This window comes from Micromys minutus, assembly GCF_963924665.1.
Source record: "Micromys minutus genome assembly, chromosome: 18".
Taxonomy (NCBI): Eukaryota; Metazoa; Chordata; class Mammalia; order Rodentia; family Muridae; genus Micromys; species Micromys minutus.
Window position 1 is genome coordinate 32,814,615 of NC_137953.1, and position 27,116 is coordinate 32,841,730.

At 46.2% G+C, this 27,116-nt stretch overlaps 1 protein-coding gene across 1 annotated transcript; it reads left to right on the top strand.

Moving 5' to 3' along the window:
- Positions 1 to 812: 812 nt before the first annotated feature.
- ZNF777 (zinc finger protein 777) lies at positions 813 to 25,835 on the top strand (the record flags this gene model as incomplete). Its single annotated transcript, XM_080932384.1, has 6 exons — positions 813 to 1,343; positions 4,602 to 5,435; positions 7,127 to 7,253; positions 11,335 to 11,448; positions 20,767 to 21,018; positions 24,304 to 25,835. 6 exons carry the CDS (start codon positions 813 to 815, stop codon positions 25,485 to 25,487), a joined length of 3,042 nt encoding a protein of 1,013 aa, XP_080788510.1. The 3' UTR covers positions 25,488 to 25,835.
- Between the last annotated feature and the right edge of the window lie 1,281 nt (positions 25,836 to 27,116).

Consider the following 27,116-nt stretch of genomic DNA (forward strand, 5'->3'; position numbering starts at 1 on the left):
TTCATCCCTAACTGTAACCAGGACACCTGCTTATACTTTTCCCCCCTTTTTAAAATTTTGTTCCCAAATCATGCCAGCTCCTCCATATTCAGTAAACATGCGTTTTACTGAACCTGTCCAGGAAAGAGGGTCATCTCTCATGGTTGGAACGAGTACTGTGTACAAGGGGGCGAAAACTGTAACTTGGGATCACCAAGCCATTCCCGGCTCGGCCTCAGTTTCCTCCTAAGCAGCCCGTCTAGCCCCTTCCAACCCGTGCCCTCAAAGATTCCAGGAATTCTGTCCTTTCTGGCCGAAAACAACACTGAGGCTTTTCACAAAGCACTCCCACCCCCACCCCTCGCTCCCCTTGGATCCACAGCCCGCGTCCCTGGAACCCGGGCTGCACTGCGCTGGTCACATGAACTCCGGCTTTCTCTGGTGTGACGGCTCTCTCCGATCCCTTTGTGAGCGCAGGTTTTGAAAGCCAACGACCGGGTTCTGGGTTTGAGACGCGCAGGCGGCCGCGGGCGGAAGGCTGTCGGAGCCCATCGGCCCGCCTCCAGACCCAGCGCGCCGCGCTGGCCGCGCGCCCCGGATTCCGCTCCGCCGCCTCCGCCGCCGCCCGCCGCGGCCTGGCCCGAGGGCGCCGGGCCGCCAAGACGCCAGGTGAGCCGCGAGGGACCGGGAGCCGCGACGGGCTCAGGGCGTGTCCGGCGCCGCGGCGGCCCGCGCCTCACTGTTCGCTCCTACCGGCTGTAGATGGAGCTGTCTGGGTTCCGGCCGCCTCCGACGAGCCTCCGAGCGCTCCTCTTGAAACGCCTGAGAGGGACATGCCTCCCAGGATGCAGTTTGTAGCAACATGGCAGCTGCGGTGCAGCTCCCCTGCTGAAGAGGCGCCGGGACGGCCGCGCAGCTCGCAGCCGGGACCCGGGCCGCAGCCGGGGTCGCAGCGTCGGCCGCTCGGGGCGGGCGAGCGCGCCGGGGGCGACCTCAGAGCGCTGGGGCCCAGCTCGCCGCCGGGGCGCAGCCCGCACAGCTGTGCTCCGACGCCGCCACCGCCGCCCGCGCCCGCCCGCCGAGCGCAGCCCCGAGCAGGCCGGGGCCCGACGGCCCCGCAGCCCCGGCGGGTGAGGCCAGGCCGCGCCGCACTGCCAGCCCGCCCACGGCGCCGGGCCTGCGTGGGGCTGAACGCGGCGGCGGCGGCGGCGGCGACTCGCGCGGCGCGGGCCGGGCAGCGTGGGGCCATGGCCGAGGCGGCCCCGGCTCCGGGGAGGGCGGCCCGCGCGCGCACGGACGCGCGGCCTCGGGGCCCCGGGGACTGCCTGCGTGCTCCGGGCTCGGCGGCCCGGCCTGGGGTCTCGGTAAGGGCCGGGCGCGGCGACGTTAGCGGGGAGGGGGCGCCCTGGCGGGCTCGCGCGCCCCCTGGGGGGGAGGCCGGCCGGGGCGGGCGGGAGCGGCGGCCGTCCGTGCGAGGCTGCGCGACCGCACGGCTCCCGGACACGCGGCCCGAGGTGGGGCGCGGGCGGCGCGCTCGCTCCCTGGCTGCGGAGCCGGCGCTGCGTCCGTCGGGGTGGCCGGCGGCACGTTTTCCGCAGAGCTCGGCCCCGCGGAATGGCTCCCGGCCTGGGCGCGGTGCTGACGCGGCTCTCCCATTTCGCAGAGCGGAGACATTGAGGCACGGACACCCGGCGGCGACCTGCCCTGCCTGCCCCAAGGTCACGTAGCGAGTCGGCCGGGGCTGGGTGCCCGCAGTCCCGAAGAGGCCTGCCTAGCGTGCTGCGGGCCTGGACGGGGAGGGGCGGCGCTGGCGGCGGCTTCATCAGGGTGGTCAGCCTGGGCTGGCCCAGCACTGGCTGCGGCCCGTCGGGGGAGGAGGGGAAGGCCGGGCAGCGCCCAGCCACTTCGGTGTGGTTAGCGGTTAGGAGCACCCCGAGGCAAAGTTGGGGTACGATTAAATGGGGTCTGGCGAGTGAGAGTCTAGGTAGGAGGTTGATGTGCTTCTTCCGAGGGCCATTCAATAATTAAACGCCCTCCCACCCAACGTGCTCTCTGAGGCACTCTGGCTGTGCTAGGCGGGTTTGCTGCATGGGAGTGAGTCCGTGCCTTTGAGCCTGTTTCCATGTATACTGGAAGAGATGGGTTAGATGGCTTTCTAGCCTTGCAGTTCTTAAAATAACAATAACAAAACTCCTGGGAAATAAAATGAAGATTTTTTTTTCTTTTTAACATTCCTACCTCTGGCCTTAGGTCTTAAACACCCTTTCGTGGCATGTAATTCTGAGTGAACCATCCTGGGTCATGTGAGAAAATGGCACGGCTTTTGTAAAAAAGCCATGTGTGCCGTTATGCACGTTTCTAGTATGTTGGCATGGATCCTGGAGCCCCTATTAGCACACAAGGGTGGGGAGGAAAGAGGTAGAATCTGTGAAATGTGGCGCAGAGGAATTCTAACGGTCCTCTCCTGCTAGCAGCTTGAGAATTTGAGCTTATTCTATTTAGATATCTTTGCTTGAGGGTAAGATCTAGCCACAGGTTTGCTGGAACTGATGACATTGTACCAGGACTTAGGTAGTGGGAAGGGGATAGTGCTTTGTGACCGTTCACCCCTTTCCAGTATTCCAAATCCCTAAATGGAGGTGGGAAATACTATTTTCGTTTGAGCTCTGGTTCAGGTAGTTAATAAAAATGTCTTGCCCTGCTGGCTTTTTTTTTTTTTTTTTTTTTATACTATAGTGAAGCACCCCCCCCCCCCTTGTTTGAGGTAAAACCCTGCATTACTCTGGCATCTAACCTACCCTCCAGGAATATTTTTTCCCCTCCTCCTACTAATTGTAGGCAAATACCCTAGTCCTCCCTCAGGCAGACTGCCTTAGCATGCCTGTTGTGTTGGCTTTTAGTTCCTTTAGCTGTGAGATTGAGGTGTCCGCCTAAGGGAGCTGTCTAGTATGCTACCAACTTAACAGTAAAGGGTTGAGAGTTAAAGGGTCTTTGAACTCTTTCAGGGTTTGCAGAATTTAGAATCTGTACGCATTTTAAGACCTCATCACTTGCATTAGGTTTCCTAGGGGGCTCTTGATACCACAATAAATCGTATATCTTTAAGGGATAGGGCCCTCATCCCAACATGACTGCCTGTAGTACGCCTCCCATTGGTCTCTTTAATCTCCAAGTCTTTGACTCAGGACTCAAACATATCAGCTGCCTCTGGCTATAATTGAGGCCTAGAGGTCACTTACAGTCTCTGGAGTGTGTGTTACCTGAGGCAAGGTAGATATAGCCTCTCCTGTTTTCAGTGGTTTTGTAGGCTAAATGTAGATAATAATTCTAGTAGTACCTATTTCATCAGGTTTTGTGAAGCTTAATGAGATCATCCTTTAAAATGCTTAGCACAGTTTATGGTGCATAATAAATCCTAAATATTTACTCTGCTAATGAGCTCCCATTTAACAGAGGTATGGCTTTCTCAAAGATCTTTACTGGACAAGGTTTCAAAATCTCCAGTCCTTGGCTTAGAAGTAGGATGCTGCTTTACTGAGCCATCTGTGTGTGAACCAGTGAACAAACTAAGAAAGACAGCTATGGAAGGTATGAAGTGGGTGTAGATAAGTCTCTGATAGATGGCAAAAGGAACCTTATTACAACCTTGATAATCTTTTTAACTTATCAATGTACAGCTGACTCATTCAACGGGCATTTACGGACTGGACAGAAGGGATATGCTAATTTTCAAGTGAAGAAAACAAGTTTTAATTACCTTCCCTACAGAACACTCAGAGAGCGTAGAAGCTGAACAGATTCCTTGAAGGAATATTATGAAGAAGAGAACTAAAACTGTCATGGAAAAATTCCGCTCAGATCCCATAAAAGTATCGAACGCCTAGGACATGAACAGGGCACTGGCAGAAGAACGCAGCTTCACCTCCCCGGCGGTTTAAGATTTTTAACATGGACATGGCAAGATGGAGACCAGAGTGACCAAAGAAATCGATTCTTTCCTCTGCTTCTAGTCCCCAACACTCTTGTCATACTTAAAACTAGTTTAATGTCTCATGGCTTCATTCACCACAGGCCTTTCGTCCTATTCTCTACCTCAAGAACCACAACGAGGGAGCCTAGCCCAGCAATGTGCACGTGCCCCAATAGACCATCTACCTAGGAAACCTGGGCTCCTGAAGAGACCGATTGCTTGTGTTAGCTGTCACCATGTCTCACCGTCCATTACTCGTAACAAAAGCCAGTCGCAGTACTCCAGGTCCCTCCAGCCTCTGCAGACCTTTCCAGACAAGCAAAGGCAGCAGTCACATGAGCAGGCTGTAGAGAATAGGGCAGCAATAGGTATTAACGGAGCCAACAGCTGAGTGTTCCTCTTCTTCCCAGTGCCCTTCACCTCCCGCAAGCCACTCATCACTTTTGAAACATGTAGGGAGAAAGATGGCTCTGTAGAGGACAGAAGGTAGCATAGCCATCTTTTATGTGGTGTTTTTAACAGTGTGTCATTGGTGTGTAGATCAGTACCACTCTTGGAAGAGAATCTTTTAGTATGCTTGTCTCTCAGGTTTGTTCTGCCATCTGGAGACTGTGACCTTCAATCCTGTCTCTTCTTCTCTCCTTGAACACAGGTCCAGCAGCTGGACATGGAGGACGATCACTCATCACCTCTGTCATTCTCCAGGGTTCCACGCGAAGAGTCTGTGCATCAGACCCCTGCTCGACTCCCTAGAGAAATTCTTCCCCCCAAAGAAATTCCTCCTTTGTCTCCCACTGCTCCCCGGCAGGGTGCCCTGCCCCAGACTGACAGTACTCCTAAGCAAGAGACACCGGGCCAGATGTCACATGCTCTCCAGAAAGGATCTTCACTCCTGTATTCTGCTCCTTCTGACCAAGACGCACCTCACCAGGTATCCCTGGCTTCCCAGGAAGAAACCCAGTACCCTCCTTCAGCTGCTGGTCAGGGGACCCCCTTCCTCTCCACCCACCATCAGGTAGCTCCACTCCACTCTCCTGGAGTTCCTGAGAAAGACTCGCTGACTCTGTCACCCACAGTTCCCGAGACCGACATGGACCCCTTGCTCCAGAGCCCCACTTTGCAAAAGGACACTCCCTTCCATACCTCTTCTGCAGCCCAGAAGGAACAGCCACTGCCCACCGCAGAGATCACTCGCTTGGCCGTGTGGGCTGCCGTCCAAGCAGTGGAGAGGAAACTGGAGGCCCAGGCCATGCGACTACTGACTCTGGAGGGCAGGACGGGGACAAATGAGAAGAAGATAGCAGACTGTGAAAGAACAGCTGTGGAGTTCGCAAATCATCTGGAGAGCAAGTGGGTTGTACTGGGGACCTTACTGCAGGAGTACGGGCTGCTGCAGCGGCGCCTGGAGAACATGGAGAATCTGCTGAAAAACAGAAATTTCTGGATCCTGCGGCTACCCCCAGGCAGCAATGGAGAAGTTCCCAAGGTACACCCATTCCATTGGGGGTTTCCCAAGTCTTCCCATCTGCAGGGGAATATGGCTTAGAAATTTAGTTCAGCTGAAAGAAAGGGAAAGTGATAGCTGGGAAAGGAAAAACAAGAAGCAAGTGTTCCTACCTTCCAGTATTGCTTCACCGAGAGCGGGGCACACCCAAAGCAAATTATTCCTCCTGTTGGGAAAAGCACAAACTGGTAGAAAAGTCTTTCCCAGAGCCTGAGATAGAATGCAGAGAGGTCTGTGAGAGCTCACACAGAGCATGTCCTGTCCGTCTGTCCTCCACACTCTGATTCTGCTGGTGGTTTCTGGCCACTTTGGTTAATACTGTGGCCAGCATTTGTCGCTTTGTGGGTTCTTTATTTTTCTACCCTTCCCTACCCATTCAACCCCAAACACCAGATAGGAGAGAAAAAGGGATATCGTTAGACGACTTCCTGTTGATTAGGGGAGTTTCTTGGGGCAAGTTTGATCTTCACCATCAGGATATCTAATTCTAGTTTCTTCTTTACACAACTTTTTAACAAACTGAGACCAAAAACTACCAACAACCCACCCTGCTCCTCAGGAGCTAGCGTTTACACATCCTACGTAAGGTTTCCAGAATTTCAGACTTCACACCGTTACTGCCACTAGCAAATCACACCCCTGCATGAGGCAAATCCTAGTCAGCTGCTGTGGACAATTGAAGCAGCCCCATATCCCACACTTGGGATTAAAATGAAAGCACATTCCTATTTCGCTGTTTTTTTGTTTTGTTTTGTTTTGTTTTTTAAGAAACCAAAATTCTCACTACAACTCTGGAGGAAAAAAAAATTTATGTGTGCACTGAACATGAACACTTTTCCTAGTCGTCCCCTGAATGGCAGGTTACAACTGCACCTTGAAGCAGCATTGCATAGCATCATTGGATGATTTAAAGTGCTGGAGTTTATGTATAGGTTTTATGCAAAAACTGTGCCATTTTATTTACATATATATGTATATGTAATATATATATGTTGTGTGTCAGCATCTGCCGACTTCGGTATTCTGAGGGTTCTAGAACCAATTCCTTGCAAGTACTAAGGGGCAGTTTTACCTAAGAGTAGTTCTTAATGGTTTACCATCAGACTGGACAGGGAGAAGAATATAGTTTAACTCTTAAGTTTTGTTCTGTCTAATCTCTTTGTCAATTATAAATACTTAATTTCAGTAAAATTGATTTCAGAAAGTATCCTTAAGGAGCTAAGAAGTGGATTTTAATCTTATTTTCTAGAAGGTTCTAAAAGAACATGAGTACAGACCTGTTTTCTTTTTGTTCCAAACAGACTGAGTCTGTAAGCCAGTTCTTCTTGAACGCTGTTGTACATTAGAACTCTAGGATCTCACTAAAGACTTACTGATCTCTGAAGGTCCAGGATGAGGCCTAAGCGTCTACATTTTCAGCAGGTTTCCTGGTGTTCCTGGTGCTCCATGTTTTAAAGTTGGAGAAGGGCCCGGGCAAGATGAGTCCTCCACTCCTTGGCCAGGGATGTGGCCAGATTTCAACAGGGTATTGGTAAAGCTCCCTACAACACACACCCCTGAGCAAGTGCAGGGGAGGAAGGTTTCCCTCTCTGGTCCTAAATAGAGGGAGTTGGGGTTTGGCCATCTATGGTGTTATCACTTTGGTCTTTCCTGACCCAGTTGTTTGGTTTCAGGTTCCTGTCACATTTGATGATGTCGCCGTCCATTTCTCTGAGCAGGAATGGGGAAATCTCTCTGAGTGGCAGAAGGAGCTCTACAAGAATGTAATGAGGGGCAACTACGAGTCTCTGGTCTCAATGGGTAAGAGTGAAGCACCATGACATGGGTGTGAGACTTAGGTTTGTGAACTGTAGCTTCTGTAGTGGGGAAAAGGCAAAACATTTTGTTAGGCTTCGGTTTTATTTGCTTGTTTGGGGTATGGCATTTGTTTGGGTTTTGGTTTGTGTATATGTGTTGTTTTGTTTTGAGATAGGGCTGCCCTGGCTGACCTGGAACTTGCTGTGTAGACAAGGCTGGCCTCAAACTCACTAGGATCCTCCAGCATCTACCTCCCTAGCGCTGGGACTATCCGCATGCACTTCCATGCACAGCAGACGGTTTTAACAGCATCTTACTGTTGAGTGAGGCTGGCCTTGAATTCAGAATCCTCAACTTCCTGAATGTTGAGATCATAGACGTGTACCACCTCACCTGGCTTCAAACAGAATTTTTCTTGTTTTGTGTGTACATGTATATGGTAGTGTATGCATGTCTGTATATGGAGGCCAAAGGTCAATGTCAAACCTCGTCTTCTGTTCTCATTAGTTTTTGAGATGATTAGACTTCGTAGTCAGTGCTTCTGGGACCTGTCCGCCTCCCTCCCCCTCCTCCCTTGCCACCTGTGCCCCCTCCCCTCCAGCGCTAGGGTCACAGACGGGCACCACTGCGCCCAAATGTACATGAGTGCTGCGAATCAATCCCTTGTTCCTATTCTTCCCGGACAGACACTTTACCAACTGAGCCATCTCGCCAGCCCTACAAACAGAATTTTAAAGAATGCCACAAACAAACTAGAGATTGCTCAGTGGTTAAAAGTTCCCAGCATAGACATCAGGCGACTTACCACCCACCACCTGTAACTTTAACTCCAGAGGATCTGAGTCTGTACTGAACTTCGTGTTACATGTGCACAAACATACATAATTAAAATTATGTAATTAAAAATAAATGTTTTCTTTCAAAAAGGCTGACACAAATGAAGAGAAACACTCATGTCCCCTTGTATGTCAGTATGGCACAGTCTGTCCATAAAGATACCACACTACAGAAAAGCTCTTGGGGCATCAGAGAAAGAGCAGGCTAGACTGTGGTGGGCTCTCCCCGTCAGCATTTTCCCATGCACCCCGCTTACAAAAGTCATTTGTCTAAGCAAACTAACATTGAAGAAGGAAAAGTGAATAGAAGAAAATAAATATACTGAGGACCTACTATGTGCTGGCATGGTGTGAAATGCTTCCCAAGAGTAACATGTAGTGAAGGACTCTGGACAAGATTACAAATCTAGTTTTCTTACTCATACAGCTGAACGTTATCACTTAGGCCTGTGGCCCCAGGGTCTCACCAAAGTCTGTCTATGCCAAAGTCTGCCGATTCTTGTTTTCATTAAAAACATGAAAGGATAGAAAACTGGAAAGTTGGCTTTTCTTCCTTTATGTATCCTTTTCTCTTGTATGTAGAATTTTTTTTACAAAGACAAAAGAAAAATCTGAGGGGACTGGTGAGAGGACTCAGTAGATGAAAAGTTTGTTGTGCAAGAACTACAAACCTAAGTTTAGCTCACCGCCACTCACGTAAAAGCCAGACACCTTGGTGTATGTCTGTGTGCAGTGCTTGGGGTGCGGAGACAGGCAGATGCCTGGGGCTTTACTGTCTAGCCAGTCTAGTCAAAACAGCTTCAGGTTCAGTGAGAGATCCTATCTCACTGAAAAATATGGAGGAAAGTGACTAAAAACTGTCTTCCATGTGTGTGCACAGGTGAGCATACCTGCATATACCTTCTCCAACCCCGAACACACAAGTGAAGGAAAGGTTTAAAGGCTGAGTGCACTGCTGGGCACATAAGATAAAAATAAACAAATATGGGGCTAGAGAGAGCTCAGCATTTAAAAGCACAGGCAGCTCTTCTAGATGACCTACCTATATTTGGTTCTCAGCCCCCCTGAGTTGCCTCACAACCATTTGTAACTTCGGTTCCAAAGGTTCTGCTGTATTGTTCTTGCCTCAGTAAGCACTGCACACATGGTGGACAGAAAGACATGTAGGCTAAATGCCTGCAGACATAAAGTAAAAATAAAATCCCCCCAAAAGTAAATTAAAAACATAATATTTAAAAAAACACAAATGTGATTCAAGCAAGAATAGTTAATTTTAGATGCAGCTTTACATAAGCTAACATTACTTCTTGGAAATACATGTTTTTTAAAATGCATATGCAATTATGAAAAGAACAATTTATAATAACATGATAAAGAGCAACTATTATGCACTCACCTGTACCACCCCACAGAGGGCCACCAGGAGCCTCGCTCATGTTCCGTACATTTGTCAACATACACACAGTGTATGTCCCATTATACATGCAGTGTGGACTTTGCACAAAAGCAACCATTCCCTTACGGTACCTTATGTTAGACTAGGGGACCTTTATAGCACCTGTAGGCCACAATCCTTGGAAAGAAAGTGCAGTATCCAGGCGAACTTTGTCTTTTGGTTTTTTGATGTTATGTTTATGAGTGTTTTACCTGCATGTTAACATGGGTACCACGTGCATGCCTAATGCCCATGGATACAGAAGAGGGTGTTGGGGCCCTGGACCTGGAGTTACAGATATCGATACATGAGCCATCATGTGGGTGCTGGGAACCTAACCCAGGCTGTGTACAAGAGAAACAAGTATTCTTAACCCCTCACCTTTCTCTTTGACCCCCGAACTCTGGCTTTTGACCACACTGCTGCTGATCCATGGGTGCTTCTGTCTCTCTCACTGTAGAATGTTGTGATACCTAGTGTGTGACATGACACATAAGAAGTGTGTTATAGAATACAAAATGCACACTACTGTGGAATCTCTGTCATGTCTGCACATACATGAGAATACCGTTTCTCCATGCCCTGGTCTATTTTGTCTTAATATCTTTGTCTTGTTTTCCTGAGACAAGATCATGTAACCCAGCCTGGCCTCACATGTTGACCTTGAACTCTGATCTTTCTACACCCTGACTACTTAATCTAAGCAAGTATTTGTCCTTTCGATAGATGAAAGAAATGGTACTATTTTTATTTGAATGTATTTCTTGGGTGATTAGTAAACTTGTACATCTATTTTATATAATTACTAGTCATTTGTCTATCTCCAACAAATTACCTATTTATACTTTGGCATGGATTATTTTCTACTAATTATAAAGGTTTTTATATAGTTATGAATATTAACCATTTACTTTATGTGATGAATATATATATTTCTAATATTTCCTCTTCTTTTTTTAAAGATTTATTTATTTATTTATTTATTTATTTAATATATAAGTACACTGTAGCTGTCTCAGACACACCAGAAGAGGGCAATCAGATTTCATTACAGATGGTTGTGAGCCACCATGTGGTTGGTGGGATTTGAACTCAGGACATCTGGAAGAGCAGTCAGTCTTAACCACTGAGCCATCTCTTCAGCCCCATATTTCCTCTTCTTGTTATTTCAAAATAACTATAAACTTTTTAAGGAGTATTAAAGATTGAACCTAGGGTCCCATACATGTTAAACACAGTCTGTCACTAAGCTACATGCCTGCTTCTTTTTTCTGTTTTTGATTTTAATTTTAATTTAATTTTATTTTATTTGGAGACAGTGTCTCAATATGTAGCCTTGGTCAACCAGAAAATTACTAAGTAGCCCAACTTAATCTTGAACTCATAGTGCTCTGCCTACCTCTGCTTCCCCAGTTCTGAGATAAGGGTGTGTACCACCACATCTGAACTCTTGGTTGTTAGAACAGGATCTTAGTCTGTGGCCCAACTTGGTATTGGATTCATAGAAGTTCTCTTTCTACCTCCCAAGTGCTGGTATTGTAGGTATGAGCTGTCATGCTTGGCAACCTTTTTGTTTTATGAAGTTTATACTTCATCAGGATTAAGTCTTTACTTCATACAATTTTAACTTTGTCATGAAGCTTCTGTGCAAGTTTCAGTGTCTGCCATCAGCATGAGACTTGCCCATTTCTTTGCCAGCATAGCCAGTTCCCCCGCAAAGAGGCTATTCTGGGTCACGTCCTCACAGGTGATACCTTATAGCATACAATGCTCCCTCATACACAGAATATTTTCTTTCCTTCCTTCTGCCCAGACTATGCAATATCCAAACCAGACCTCATGTCACAGATGGAGCGCGGAGAGAGGCCAGCCATGCAGGAGCAAGAGGACTCTGAGGAGGGTGAGACACCCACGGATCCCAGTGCTGGTGAGTGGCAGATGGGTGGCCCAGACCCTGCATGCTGGGTCTTTCAGTGTCCGGGTAGCTCCAGTATGAGCACTGCTGAGATCCTGAGAGGACCTGAAAGGCTGATACAGTATCAAACTATGCAGGAAGGAGGCCTGCAGGAGGTTAGTGTCCAGTAATCTCCAGTAACCCAGGTAGCTGATAACTGGGAATGCATACAGTTAATTGTCTTGCACATTATTTGTTTTGTTTCCATTTTTGTTGTTGATATGACCTATTCTTATCATCCTTTTTGCTGGAAGAAACACAGAGAATGCATTCTTGTGTTAGATTTTCCGTAGAAGGGCCATGTTCCTGCAGAATAGGCATGGACTTGACTAAAAACTTGCCCTGCGGCACACGGCTCCAGCAGGCCTGGTTGAGGCAGTTAGCTGGGATCAGCAGATAGGTCTCATTGCCCAGGTACATATACTACAAGGTATCAAGAGTCTGGCATGGAGATAGACATGTCACGGTGGCTCAATAAATACAGCTAGAGCCAGTGTCCTCTTCAGTGGTTGGAGCAGTGGCCTGCACCATTCACTGTGAGTGCTGCCTTGGCACATTAGTTTTGTAGGCTCTACTTGGGGATTTTCCTTTGGACTTGCATCACTTGCCTCGTTTTTCAATGGAAACATGCCTCTGTCTTTGGTGGTCATATGTAATAATCAAGAATAGTAATCATTAGGGATCCTGTTGAATGAAGAAAGGAGATGATCCTGCTGGGGAACTCAATTGAAGACCAACAGATAGACATTATGATTTAATATCATTGATTTGAAGACTGTATTAGCTCAGGAACAGCCCAAGGCAAGGAAGGTTTGTTTGGGCCCACAGGTTCAGAGAGGTTAGTCCGTGGACGCCTGGGTACATGGTACTTCAATGCCAAACATCAAAGAGAGGGTGAGGCTTACCTCAGTTCAGTACCACAGATGATGAATCTGAAAGTAGATGAGGTTGATGGGTTGCTCTAGGCATATATTTTGGTTGGAGAAAATCTATACCTTAGAGGTTTGAGTGGCCACATTGAAAATAAGAATTAGGTGGAAAAGAGGATTCAACATGGAAGAACTCAGAAGCAGGGAGGGTTAAACTGAGAATTGAAAGACATACTTTATGGCCAAAAACTCTGAAATATGGCTGCTGCTCCAGCTAGTTTTGACGTCCAGGGGCTGTGCTTGATAGGGCTCAAAGTAAAAAGCAAATGACCAAGCCCACTTTGTGCTGAGCTGGGTTTAATCTGGCATATGTGTGTTTACAGCCTGAGTTTCTGCAGAGGCCAGTGGCCTCATAGAGACTTCCTGATATTGCTGAACTGTGTCACTTGCTGCACATGTCCTTTCCAGCCCATGGAGGTGACGTCAGTCAGGAGGGCGGGTAACACGGGACCACCGTGCCATAGAGTATTTAGCCAAGCAGTTGCTACCTTAGAGACTGTAAGCGTCAGCCTCTACATTATGGAGTAATGTCCAGTGTCTTTTCCCTACCAAGAAGGTGGTAGAGGCAACCCAGAACCAGACCCTCAAGTGCAATGCCAAGCAGGGGCATCTAGAAAACTGAGAATTTTCCTAGTTCCACATATATCAAGAATGACAGTTTTAATGAATTTCCTCAGTAAATTCAGTGCTTTGGGTCCCAAAGAGATTCAAAGAGAATTCAGATATTAACACATGAGTGAAAATACTCAGCGTAGTTATCATCCATCTGTGTGTCCATCCATGTGTTCTCTTCCCCTGTATACTCAAGCCAGAAGCCATGCCAAAAATGCGTGTTCTCATACATATGTGTTTTAAATATTTTAAAACATTAATACGACCTAATATCCTTTGAGAGTCTGTAACATTGAACAGAATCTAAAATACAGTTTAAAACATACTATGTATATCATAATATGGTACACTTACCTCTGATGTCACATTATGAAGAATTTTTATGCCACGAATTTACTTGTTTTTTTATTATTTAATTCATCAGATGATTTATATATCAAGGCATTTTGTCAATATCTGGGTTCCCAAGAGGTTCTTGCTCACACTTAGGCTTATTTTCTCCAGTGCAGAAGACCACAGCCATTAGCATGCACAGCTCTTGCAGAGGATTCAGTTACCAGCACCTACATCAGCCGGTTCACAACTGCTTGTTATCCCAGCTTTAGGATCCACTGCTGTTTGACCTCCTCAAGCATCTTCATGAACAGGACATGCGCACATCATCTATATGAACACAGATGTACACATAAGTAAAATGTCTTAACAAAACAGAAAACCAGTCACTTCCTATAATAAAGCTGTGACAAGAAGCAGCCAGATTGCAAAACAAAACACAGAAGATCTTGCTGAGCTTGGGAGGTCAGAAAGGGCATCATACAGACTGGTAAGATGACTCAACAGGTAAAGTGTCTGTTGCCAAGTGTGAGCGGCTGAATTCAATCCCCAGGAAGCACGTGATAGGAGAGAGCCAGCTTCACCAAGTCCTCTGGCCTCAACATTAGTATTATAGTATGCTTGCACACATGAAAGCTCACACATACACAACACAAAATATAGTAAAAGCATTTAATAAAGAAGATGGATCTTGGAACATGGAAATTTTAGTAGAGACTTAAATAACAAATAGGTTCCTTGATCCTCGAAGAACTGATTGAAGACAAGATTATGGAAACTAGTAGATGGAAGTACTTTGAGGCCTTGGCACAGCCCAGTGGGAGTAGTGGCTATTTGCAAGATTTGGACCAGCTGTTGACCAAGAAAAGTTTAAAGACTAGTGGATATGAGTTAAGGGAGTGGAAGGAGCGAAGGATGATCCTACCCTCAAGTGAGATGGACCTGAGGCTCAGATGAAGAGAAATAGTAAACATGCCCCTGTGAACTCAGGTGGGTTGGGACCCCAGTGAGACACTAAGGAGAAAGCTGCTGAATAGAGCCCAGAGTTTAGAAGCAAAGCTCTGAGCTAGAGACAGTTATCATTGGGACTTAAGTGTTAGTGGTATAGAGAGGAATTGGTTGGTCTATTGGAGATTTGGGGATGTGGAATCTTAATCAGAAGAAACCCAAGCTTTGTTTTATTTTAATTAAGATTTTTAGATATGTCTGTGTGTGACATCAAGAGTCTTCCTCAGTTGCTCTCCACATTATACATTGAGGCGGGTCTTTCAGTTGAACCCAGAGCTTGCTGACATGACTAGTCTACATATTCCTGCCTTTCTTATGTTGGGATTACAGGTGGACCATTATATACAACCAGCATTTACATATGTTGTAGGGATCCAAGTGGTTGCTTACATAACAAACACCTTAACCATTTAGCCATCTCCCTGGCCTATAGAAGTTAGGTCTGGTTCTTCCTCCCAGCCCCGTGTTCCCAGAAATAAGACTCAGTCTCAAAATATATTTACAAATACCTTGTCCATGTTGTTAGGCTTTTCTCTGACTAGATCATAACTTAAGTTATCTCATTTATTCTAAAGTACATAATGTCACATGGCTGGTTACCTGTACCATGTGACCTCTTCTTAATGTCTTCCCTGGATGAATATCCTGCCTGGCACTCCCCTAGAATCCTTTCTGCCTCCTGGATATCCTACCTCCTATTTCCTGCCTAAGCCATAGGCCACCAGATTTATTATTAACAGGTACCGCATCCACACAGACTTTAAGATGTTATCTCTACAACAGCTTAATTTTAAACCTTTATTTTGTGTGTATGAGTATTTTGCTTAAACACACATGCCTGGTGTCTATGGAGTGTAGAAGAGGACACTGGATCCCCAGGAATCAAACCCAAGTCTTGTGTACAAACAAGCACCCCCACCCCTGTTTGTTTGTTTGAAATAAGGTTTCTTTATGTAGTCTGGCTGTCCTAGAACTCACTGTCTAGCAGACTGGCCTCAAACTCGGATCCTCTGCCACTACCTAACAAATGAAAGAAAAAGGAAAGTAGGAGATGGGAGAACTGAGAACAGAGTGGGAAGCTGTGAAGGATCCTGGGTCCAGCAGAAGGTTCTTGAACTTTTAAAGTAGGTAAAACTAAATAAATACCAAGTGTGTTAATAATAGAACTACACAACTGAGGGTACTGAGGAGCATTTGGAGCTGATGTGTGACCATTAACAGTGAGCCAAGCAAAAGTAAAAATGATCACATCTAGGGAAGAGCCAGCTACAAATGTCAGCTGTCCTCCGTGGCTCTTCATTAAGAGGAATGTGGTGGCTGGTGGGGGGGTGGTTCTGTCTAACTAACATACAGGTGTGTGTTTAGGAGACAGGAGGTGAGAAACATGAATCTTTGGAATCCCTGGCTACAGAGCGAGTTTGAGGCCAACCTGGGCCACCTGAAACCCTGTCTTAAGGAAAAGGTAGATTGGGGCGGGACGATGAAAATAAAATCTCAAGAGTCACCTTCTTGTTTTTTCCAACTTCCTATATATATATATATGCTTACACATACATATGTTTTAAATTATAATGAATGTGTTCTACTATAAAACAAGCTCATATAATGCAGAAGCAGATCACTTGTCTGCTTTTGTCAGTGAAGTATCTAAGCGGCTGAGGTAGTTCACGTCTTCAGTCCTAACAGTCAGAAAGCAAAGGCAGGAGGATTGATATCTGACATCTTTATGTGTCCAAATATTTAAATCTAGATTGTTCTTAATAGCAGATCATACTGTTTATAATCTGTGTGTACCCTCCTGTGATATACATTTAGGGGGCTCTGTTGAAGTTATGTCTGGTTCTTCCTCCAGCCCCATGCTCCCAGAAATAAGACTCAGACTCAAATATACTTACAAATACATTGGCCATCTAGCTAGGTTCCTCTCTGACTAGATATAGCTTAGAATATACTTTTTTTTTTTTTTTAACTACAGTCTGCCAAGTGGCTGCTTACCTGTGTTCAGGTACCATGCGTCCTTCTCACATATTCCTGGGTGGATCTCTTGAGACTTGCTCTATCCCAGAATCCTTTCTGCCTCCCATATGTCCCACCTTCTATTTCCTGTCTAAGCCATAGACTTTTTAATTGACAGGTGATGCATCCATACAAAATACAAGATGTTCTCTCTACAGGGCTCACAAGTTTCAGTGCGTCAGTAAAGACCCTGATAAGTAGATCCCTGCAGTGATCTAAAACTTTCAGAAATGGATACACACAACCAACATTTACTAGATATTGGTAAATGCCCTTCAACTACTGCCCCAGTGTGTTAGCCTTCATCTAAGTGAGAATCATGCCATACGCCATGACCAATAATCGGTTTTTAGCTTTGTGTGACTTGTAGGAGCTATGTGTATAAAACCAATGGTTCTCAACCTTCTTAATGCTACAACTCTTTAATACAGTTTAATACATGTTGTGGTGATCTCCAACCATAAAAGCTCCGTAACTGTAATTTTGCTACTGTTATGAATTGTGATGTAGCTATCTGATATGCAACCTCTGACAGAGTCATTCAACCCCAAAGAGGTTAACCCACAGTTTAAGAACCACCAGTACTCACTAAGTCTCACATTTGTGTCTTATTCTACTATAGCGCCTAGGCTGACCTTGAACTCCTGATCCTACCCCTTCTACCTCTCCCAACTGCTACTATGCTAGGCTTTAAACGATATGCTGGTCATGGTGGTTATTTAAATATTAATGACAGGCTAGGCTTGGTGGTACACACTTATCCCAGCAGTGGAAGACTGAGGTAAACAGATCTCTGTGATGTCCAAGCTGGACTACATAATTAGACTTCTCTCTCAAAAAACAAACAAAACCAAAAGTATTGTCTCTTATCTGTCATATTTATAAAAAGATTTCCCTAATTTTGGGAATATTTTTGTGTGTAGTATTAATATTTGTGTAATAACCATTTTAAGTTTTTAATGTATTGAGATTAATCAGTCATTTTCCTTATGGTATCTGGGTTTCACATAAACTACAAAAATATTGGGGCATTTTACTTAGTAAATACTATGAATTTAGGCCTGTGGGCTTCCTAAAAACTGTTGAAGCTAATTAGGAAGATGAGGGAATTGGAGTTTAAGGCCAGGCTAGGCAACTTAGTTGATGTCTCAAAGGTAAAAAGAAGAGCAGGGTTCTGTGGTACACACCTTTAATCTCAGCACCCAGAAACTGGCAGACAGATTTCTGTGGGTTCAAGTCCAGCCTGGTTTACATAGTGAATTCCAGCATAACCAGGGCTCCAGAGACATCCTGTCTCAAAATAAAAAGAGGGCTGAGGTTAGTACACAAAAACAAAATTCTCTAGATTTAATTCTCACCTACCCACCCCCCCCAAAAAAAACCAAAATATTTGAAATATAAACAAATTTTTGCCCTAGAGAACAAAACCAATACTAAACAAAATTTTTTTATTTTAACTAAGTTTCTCCAAATATCAAACTACATAAGCTCCATTAACAAATAATCCTTTATATATTCAAAATCAGCTCATAGGATTGAGTTTTTCTGTTTCATAACAGTTTTTATAAAAAGTGATTACAGAGATTAAAAATCAGTCCCAGTCAGGTGCAATGACAGATGGGGGCCAACAGTTGGGACACAGAGGCAGGAAGGTTTTCACGAAGGATCCTCACTAGGTCCTCACAGGTTAAATGATGGAGCTACTTGGTCTTTTCCTGTGTTCTTCCCAGCTCCTGAAAAATGACGTGGATGCTTACTTATATAATGCTTATGGCCCTAAACTAGGCTTGCTCCCCAACTAGCTCTTAATTTATATTAATTCATTTATATTGTTCTATGTCTGCCACATGTCTGGTCAGTTACCTCTCCTCAGTTTCATACATCCAACTTCCTTTAACTCTCTCTCAATGGCAAATCTTCCTGAGCCTGACTCTTTCCTAGAGTTCCTGTCTCTTTTCCAGATGTCCCACCTTCTAATCCTGCCTCAGCTAACTGTCCATCCACTTGTTTCTACACAAGAAGAGCATGCACACAGACAACTGTGATAAAATAACAAAACATTGGCAAGCAGCCCAGACCTGTAATCTCAGCACTAGTGATGCTGTGGCAAGAGAACCTGAAGTTCCAAGTGACCAGCCTGGGCTTCACAGCAGAGCATTTAATAGCAAAAGCTTATAGTTGATGTGGACCATTTAATGGTTTGTGTGATTGACCATCAAGTCTCACAGGAGCATCTGAGGCCTCAAAGGTCTGCAGACACCCTGTTCCTCAACACAGAGTTAGTTGTAAAATTTACACATCCTGGCTTTTTTTCTAGTACAGAACTAGTATGATTTCATTATTCACATGTAAGGCATATGTCTCAAAGTGTGGGCCGGGATCGCAGCTTAATGATAGACATGTCTGGCTTTCATGAGATCCCAGGCTTCATCCCAAGGACAACAAGAAGTGAGAGGGTACCCCCTGTGTTACCAGTCTTACATGGAGAATTCTGAGGTGTAAACCTCTAGGTCGCCACCCAGATCACCCAGACTGGCAGAGGTCATTTGACCTGTATGACAGTCCTATTGCAAATTAGGTTTTTTTGCAATATTTTACTTTCAACAAAATTAAAAGAGTATAGTTAAGTTGACAGCCAGTGGGTCATTAAAAACAGTTCTTGATGATATATTAACCACATGATTTTTGTGGCATATAATTCAGGGTAAGTTCAAAGAATCAAGTGGTGTTTCCTAACATATTCCAACCTACCCACATACTGGTATAAATGAAGTTCCTCAGTGTCTGCATCTGTGAAAAACAAAACAGGCCTGACTCTGATCTGTCCATATACAGTAAGAGTATGTATTTATTCTCTACTAAGTGAACTTACCTATCCTTAGAAGACATTCATTTCCAAAGTTTTTCGTATTCCATATTGGATAACTATCATTCTGAATAACTGTCGATAAGGATAACTTCAACCAGGAGGAAATGCACATGTACAACCTTGTGATTATTAGAAATGAAAAAATACTATTTTTCAATTTATAGGAGTGTTTTTGTGGCTGATGAGGTGGTCAGCAAAAGGCTTCTAAGAATGAAAGTGTAGGGTAACACTCCATGGGCAAAGTGGGATTGGAAACAGGCTCAAAGAGCAACTGGAGTAAAGATCCCAGCCATCAAACCTCAGCTTATCTGTGCACTTTCAAAGCAAATAGTGATGGATTTAAAGCTTCTGCAGTTTTTAGATTGCATTGCTGACATTAACTTATGAGGGAAAAGCTTATTTCTATCTCAATATTTATTCTAGAAATTACATTTTTGTTGTAACTTTTTTAGGCCATCTGACTGTATCCCAGGCTGGTCCCAAGCTTGTGACATCCCTCCTGCCCCAGTGTCCCAAGGGTCACAGTGGTGACTCAGCTTACCTATATATTTATTCACAAAGGTCCAGAGAGACCATAGTTTTAGAATTTTGTTTTAGGGGATAAACAAGTAAAATACTTTCAGGAGTTAGGGTTTGTTGTACTGTTGTTTACTGTAGCAGAAGGTGAGAATCCAAAGGTTTCCTTCCTACTTGGGAATAACTTAATAACAGCATGAGCCAAAGCGTGTGACATATGCATCATTTTAAAGAGTGGTTAACATCATAGGAAATCAGCATAAAGGAATTTCTATATTTGATCACAGAGGAGGAAAAGAGGCTGTTTTATTTTACCCCAACAGCAACCCAAGAAAAAAAATAAATGTATATATGCTGATATAAAAAATCTGTGTAAGCATAGAGACAGTTTTTGTTAATTACTGGAGTTATATTCATGGTCCTGATGGAGAAATGAGAGGAGAAAGCTAATTATTAGAGAAAACAATGGCACTGAAAAGCAAAAATGGGTGTTCTGTCGCCATCCGAGTAGAATGGTGCTGTGTCTATAAAGCCCGTCTGAGGCCGATCTATAGCCAGTTATCTTGTGGTGTTCTGTCTAACAGACAAAACCCAAACACCCCTCTCACAGTTATGCAAGATACTGGAAAATGATGTGGTCGAGAAGGGCCTTCTGCAAGTGTGCCTCTAAGAAACAGGCCAGAGTGGGGAGACAGCTCACCTTTTTATGGTCTTTGGTACATGAATAGACCAAAGAGGAAAACTAGGTTTTGGCCACCTGGCTTGGAAAGTAAAATGATTTTCTAAGCAATGTGTAGAGAAAAAAGTTAACTTATTGTAACTTGACTCCAATTTGTATTAACGTTCAAGACTACAAAGTGTCCAGAAAATTCTTTCTGCTCACCATTAACTCTATTGTATTTTTTTAGGGTCTCTTTTTTTTAAAAAAAAGTCCAGTTGGAATGTAAATGCTAGGACTGTAGAAACCTGGGGATGTGCCATGACCTGTGTGTCCTCACCTTCCCTCAGCGCATGACGGCATCGTGATTAAGATCGAGGTGCAGACCAATGATGAGGGCTCAGAGGGTCTGGAGACACCAGAGCCGCTGATGGGACAAGTGGAGGAACACGGCTTTCAGGACTCAGAGCTGGGTGACCCCTGTGGAGACCAGCCGGACCTGGACATGCAGGAACAAGAGAACGTACTAGAGGAGTCCACTGAAGGTTCCAGTGAGTTCAGTGAACTCAAGCAGATGCTGGTGCAGCAGAGAAACTGCACGGGTAAGTTCTGGGTAGGTGGGGCTTGGACATGGTCCTAATAAACTCAGAATCTATTAGAATCTCCCAGCCTAGCAAAGAAGTTGTTCTGCTCAAGATTAGTTCAAACAGTAATTCAAAGGCAGACAAGGTCAGATACGGACGTGTCCAAGGTCACACAGGTGGTGGCAGAGCTCCAGCTTCTTCCTCACTCATCCCACACCATTGTGACTTTGGAGTTCGAGACTTTCGTTTTGCCTTGTTTGGGTGGTGGTGTCTGTTTTTAAACAAGAATATAATTAGTGTAAGCTAGCCTCCTGGGTGCTGGGAATAAAAGTGTGTGCTAACACCCTGCAAGAAAAGCATGTTTCTTTAAAAAACAACTTTGGAAAGTCCTTGTGAGCTGCTACCAGGTCCACTGGACCAACCTACACAGGGCTAATTCTTCCTTTTCACTTCCCTGTCCATCTCCCTGCAACTGCCTGAGTATGCTTTCTCTAAAGCTAACCTCTCTCCAGCCTAACTCTGACAACACACCTTTCTTTCACTTCTCCATCCCCTACACCCACTGAGCAGCTGCTAAGATTGACAGCTTGCCTGCCCTGGGGTTTTCCTTTTAAACTGAAAAAAAAAAAAAACAAAAAGACTCCTATCCTTCTTTGATAGACTCTAGTCATAGAGTGTGTTAACTCCATAATCCCATGTCCTCATTCAGTCCCCTGAGGACAGCATTGCAGCAGGGCACTTGCTGATCCCAGGACAGCCTTCATGACAGCTTCTCTGCTGCTCCAATTCTCACTGGTTGGCTGGATGTTTGTGGTTTGTTTATTTTTCATACCAAAGCTAAGATTGGCTTTATTCTTGATCCTCCTGTTTCAGCCTCCCAAGCACTGGGAGTACAAGCATGTACCCTCCCCACATGGCTATAATTGGTATGTTTTCAGTTAATAAAAATCTCATGGCAACCTTGGTCAAGTGATCAGGATCTAATTCCTTACATTTAGACGAGTGCACAGAGGCCAGCTGTGACTACGGTTCACTTAGCACACCTGTGTTGCCTATTAAACTGCAGTTTACGGGCTAGAGAGGGCTCCTCAACCTTCCTAATATGGCACCCTCTAATACAGTTCTTCAGGCTGTGCTGACCCCCAACCATAAAGTTATTTTTGTTGCTACTTTATAACTAATTTTGCCACTGTTATAAATCCTAACATAAATATCTGTGTTTTCTGCTAGTCTTAGGCAACCCCTGTGAAAGGATAGTTCAACTCCCAAAGGGGTCTCAATCCACATATTGAGATTCTCTGCTCTAGAAATTCTACAGTATGTGTGCCTGAGGAGTCACCAAAAAACAAAACAAAATAAAAAACTAAACAAGACAGGGCCTGGTGGCCCAGCCCTTTAATACCAGCACTTGGGAGCAAGAGGCAGGCGGATCTCTGAGTTCGAGGCCAACCTGATCTACACAGGACAGCCAGAGCTGCAGAAAAACTCTGTCTCTAACACACACACACACACACAGAGAGAGAGAGAGAGAGAGAGAGAGAGAGAGAGAGAGAGAGAGAGAGAGAGAGAGAGAGAGAGAGAACATGAGCTTCATCATGCCATAGGCATGGCTAGCTTTAGTTTGCCCGTCGGAAAAGGTTAACCAGATGGCCTGTGACCTGTTACTTTACTTAGAAACATCCTTGGATTTCTGGGCGTGGTTGCCTCAGCTGTGAAATGTGGCCACACTTGCTTAACTGGGTCCTCTTCCTCTTCTTAACCCTCTTCACTCGGGTTAAGAGGACAGGTTAAAATGCTCTAGGAAAGATTTCATTAGAATTCAAAAAATGAGCTGGAGATATGGCTCGATGGTTAAGAGTGTGCATTATTACTGTAGAGGATAGAATCTAGTTCCCAGGACCTGTAACTCCAGCTCCAAGGAGATCTGACAGCTCTGGCCACCATGGCCTCCTGCACTTGTGTGTGTATGTGTATATATGTATGTATGTATGTGTATATATATATATATATATATATATATATATATATATATATATATATATATGTGTGTGTGTGTGTGTGTGTGTGTGTGTGTGTGTGTGTGTGTATACATAGCCACACACAGATTCACAATTAAAAGATCATTTTAAAAAATCTGCTATATCACATGGTCAGTCCTAAAAACATACATACGAGTGATATTATACAGACTATTAGATTATATTTAGGAATATGCACACAGACACACATGTGTATCTATGTAATCACAACTTAAAAGGAAGCCATGAATTTGAAAGACAGGAAAGAGTGCTTGGGAGGAAGAAAGGGAAGGGAAAAGGCTTGGTGGCACACACCTTTAATCTCAGCACTCAGAAAGCAAAGATCAGCAATGCCAGCCAGGGCTAGAGACACCCTGTCTCAGAAACACACAAACCCTCCAGTTAACACTGGCTAGGAAAGGCCGGATGACTGACTACAAAGCACCTGAAGAAATTCAAATGAGTCGGAAGTTGCTTAGGTTCTCAGGGGCCCCTGTAGAACTTGGCATTCTTTAGGTCCATGGGGACAAGTGGAGCTTGGAGGTAAAGGGAACCCAGTGGGGCATGCATGGTACTGCACTCTGAAGGAAGCCTTAGGGCTGCTGTTCTGGCTGCACAGTGAGACCTGCATCTGCAGTTCCAAGTCGCCATAGAAGACCAAAGACTTAGTCCCACCAAAGAGAAGCTCAGTTGCTGTGGAATGTCACTCACAGGTCAGGATCACAAAGGAAGACAGAGATGAGAAGCAATAGGGAAGAAATGATAGAGGTGGTGAATAACGGGATGATGAGGAGAAAACCCCGGGTGGGCTCGGGAAGGAAGAACAGTGCCAAGGGAAAAGATGAGTCAGCAGTGATCACGGATGCCACTGTCAGATACTCAGCCCCCCGGTGCTCCAGAAGGAAAAGTGGGACTTCTCTGGCTCACAAACTTGAGTACATGAAGTTCTTGAGGCTAGTTTCCCCTCTGGAGACAGTCCTCCAGCAGCTTCACACCGTGACCACCAGGAGGCTGAGAAGCCATTTCCCCTGCTTCCTCCCCAAGAACCCTGTTAAGCTCTGGATGTAAGCTTTGTTTTTCTGGCTAGTTGTCTGATGGTAGGAATCATGGGACAGGAAGCTAGATTTCCCGAAGGGAAGAATGTGGACAAATACATGTATTTACTACCTGTGTGTGAGTTTGTGTAGCACAGAGTCTGTTGGTGAGGTTAGAAATGTGTTGAACTTACCCAGAATAAGGGTGTTCTAGACAGTAGCTAAATGCTTTCTTTCTAACCTTGGAGCAGAGGGCATCGTGATAAAGACAGAGGAGCAGGAGGAGGATGAGGAAGAGGAAGAGGAGGACGAGCTGCCACAGCACTTGCAATCCCTTGGGCAGCTGTCCGGGAGGTACGAGGCCAGTATGTACCAGACCCCCCTACCTGGGGAGATGTCCCCCGAGGGCGAGGAAAGCCCCCCACCCTTGCAGTTAGGCAACCCAGCAGTGAAGAGGCTGGCGCCCAGCATTCATGGGCATACACACGGGCATGGGCACGGGCACGGTGAGCGGCACCTGGGTGAGAACCGTGGGAACTCCAGCCAGCAGCAGAGGAACCGGCGTGGCGAGCGGCCCTTCACTTGCATGGAGTGTGGCAAAAGCTTTCGGCTGAAAATTAACCTCATCATCCACCAACGTAACCACATCAAGGAGGGGCCCTATGAGTGTGCCGAGTGTGAGATCAGCTTCCGCCACAAGCAGCAACTCACGCTGCACCAGCGCATCCACCGGGTACGCAGCGGCTACGCCTCCCCTGAGCGTGGATCAGCCTTCAATCCCAAGCACTCACTCAAGCCACGTCCCAAATCGCCCAGCTCAGGCAGTGGTGGAGGCCCCAAACCCTACAAGTGCCCCGAGTGTGACAGCAGCTTCAGCCACAAGTCAAGCCTGACCAAGCACCAGATCACACACACGGGTGAAAGGCCCTACACGTGCCCAGAATGCAAGAAGAGCTTCCGCTTGCATATTAGCCTGGTGATACACCAGCGCGTGCATGCAGGCAAGCACGAAGTCTCCTTCATTTGCAGCCTGTGTGGCAAGAGCTTCAGCCGCCCGTCGCATCTGCTGCGCCACCAGCGGACTCATACTGGTGAACGGCCCTTCAAGTGCCCGGAGTGCGAGAAGAGCTTCAGTGAGAAATCTAAACTCACCAACCACTGCCGCGTGCACTCGCGCGAGCGGCCACACGCCTGCCCTGAGTGTGGCAAGAGCTTCATCCGCAAGCACCACCTGCTGGAGCACCGGCGCATCCACACGGGTGAGCGGCCCTACCACTGCGCTGAGTGTGGCAAGCGCTTTACGCAGAAGCACCACCTGCTGGAGCACCAGCGAGCACACACGGGCGAGCGGCCCTACCCCTGCACGCACTGCGCCAAGTGCTTCCGCTACAAACAGTCCCTCAAGTACCACCTGCGGACCCACACGGGCGAGTGAGCATGAGCCCCGCCCCTGCCCCGGCCAGATGCGCAGCCAGGTGCAAGGGTCTAAGGCCCCTGGGACAGGTACCTCGGCTGCCCCCAGACTGAGCTCAGTGGGCGGGAGCGGGGCGCCCCAAGCCCTTCTGCTGTGAACCCTCCTCTCCCGTCCCTTCTCCCCAGGACGGAGTAGTGAGACCAGGTCGCTTGTTGCCTGCTTCCCCAGGGCCCCTGGGGGGAGCGCTTGGGCCTGGGGAACCCCTTCAGGCTGTTAATTTCCTTGACAATAAAATGGATGAAAACAATCTGCACGGGGGCAGTGATTTGGCTGCCAGCCACTCGCAGGCAGGCGCGATGCAGGGCCATTTAGTCGGGGATAGAACTTTCTAATTACCTTTTGGATACTGTGGTTCTATTTGATAATAATAGAGTAATTTTTAAAAGACGAGCGTTTCCTGTTTGCTGTTCTTGTTTGGTTTGTAAGGGGAGGGGCTGAAGTGGCCCAAGGGACATGTGCCCAATAGCAGCTAACAGACAACCAATCTTTTCTTAAACTCATTGTCTGCTGGATGGAAGAGAAATAGGTACCACTGACTATAAAATCAAAAGGAGGGACGCTGACCAACTTGAAAGAGAGAAATCTGAGGACGGATAGAAGCACCTGCCTGCCAGCCTTCCTGTGCCCCCCTTGTCTACCTGAGCTGTGGTCTCTATAGATCCCAATTGACCAGAGTGATAGGGAGAAAGTGATGGTCAGGTTGAGAATGGTCTGAAGAGATGGTTCTATGCAAAAGCTGGGGCTTCCACGGCCTTTCCTGTTCATCTGGATAATGCCAGACAGGAGTAGAGTAAGTGAGGGAGCCTCTAACGTGGTCTGTGGAGCAGCCACAGATAGCACCATCAGGACAGCCGCCGCCGACTCCTCTTCCTCCTCCTTTTCTTCCTCCTCTTCTTCCTCCTCTTCTCACTCTTCCTCCTCCTCTTCCTCCTTTTTTCTTCCTCCTCTTCCTCCTCCTCTTCTTCCTCATCCTCCTCTTCTCCCTCTTCCTCCTTCTCTTCCTCCTTCTTTCCTTCCTCCTCCTCTTCCTCATCCTCTTCTTCCTCATCCTCCTCTTCTTCCTCTTCTCCTTTTTCTTCCTCTTCCTTTTCTTCCTCCTCCTCTTCCTCTTCCTCCTCCTCTTCCTCTTCCTCCTTCTTCCTCATCCTCTTCCTCTTCCTCCTCTTCTTCCTCCTCATCCTCTTCTTCCTCTTCCTTCTCCTTTTCTTCCTCTTCCTTCTCCTTTTCTTCCTCTTCCTCCTCTCCCTCTTCCTCCTCCTCTTCCTCTTTCTCCTTCTTCCTCATCCTCTTCCTCTTCCTCCTCTTCTTCCTCATCCTCCTCTTCCTCCTCCTTTTCTTACTCTTCCTCCTCCTTTTCTTACTCTTCCTCCGCCTCTTTTTTTCACCTCCACCTCCTCCTTTCTTTTAAATTACGTGGGATTGTGTGTGCTTGTGTGTACATACATGAGTACACAGAGGGCAGAGGTATCAGACCCCCGGAGCTGGACTTTTGGGCAGTTGTGAGAATTAAAGTCCAGTCCTCTTGAAAGAAGGTAAGCACAGAGCTCTTAAGCCCAGAGCCAGCTCTCCAGCTCCAAGACATTTTTTCTC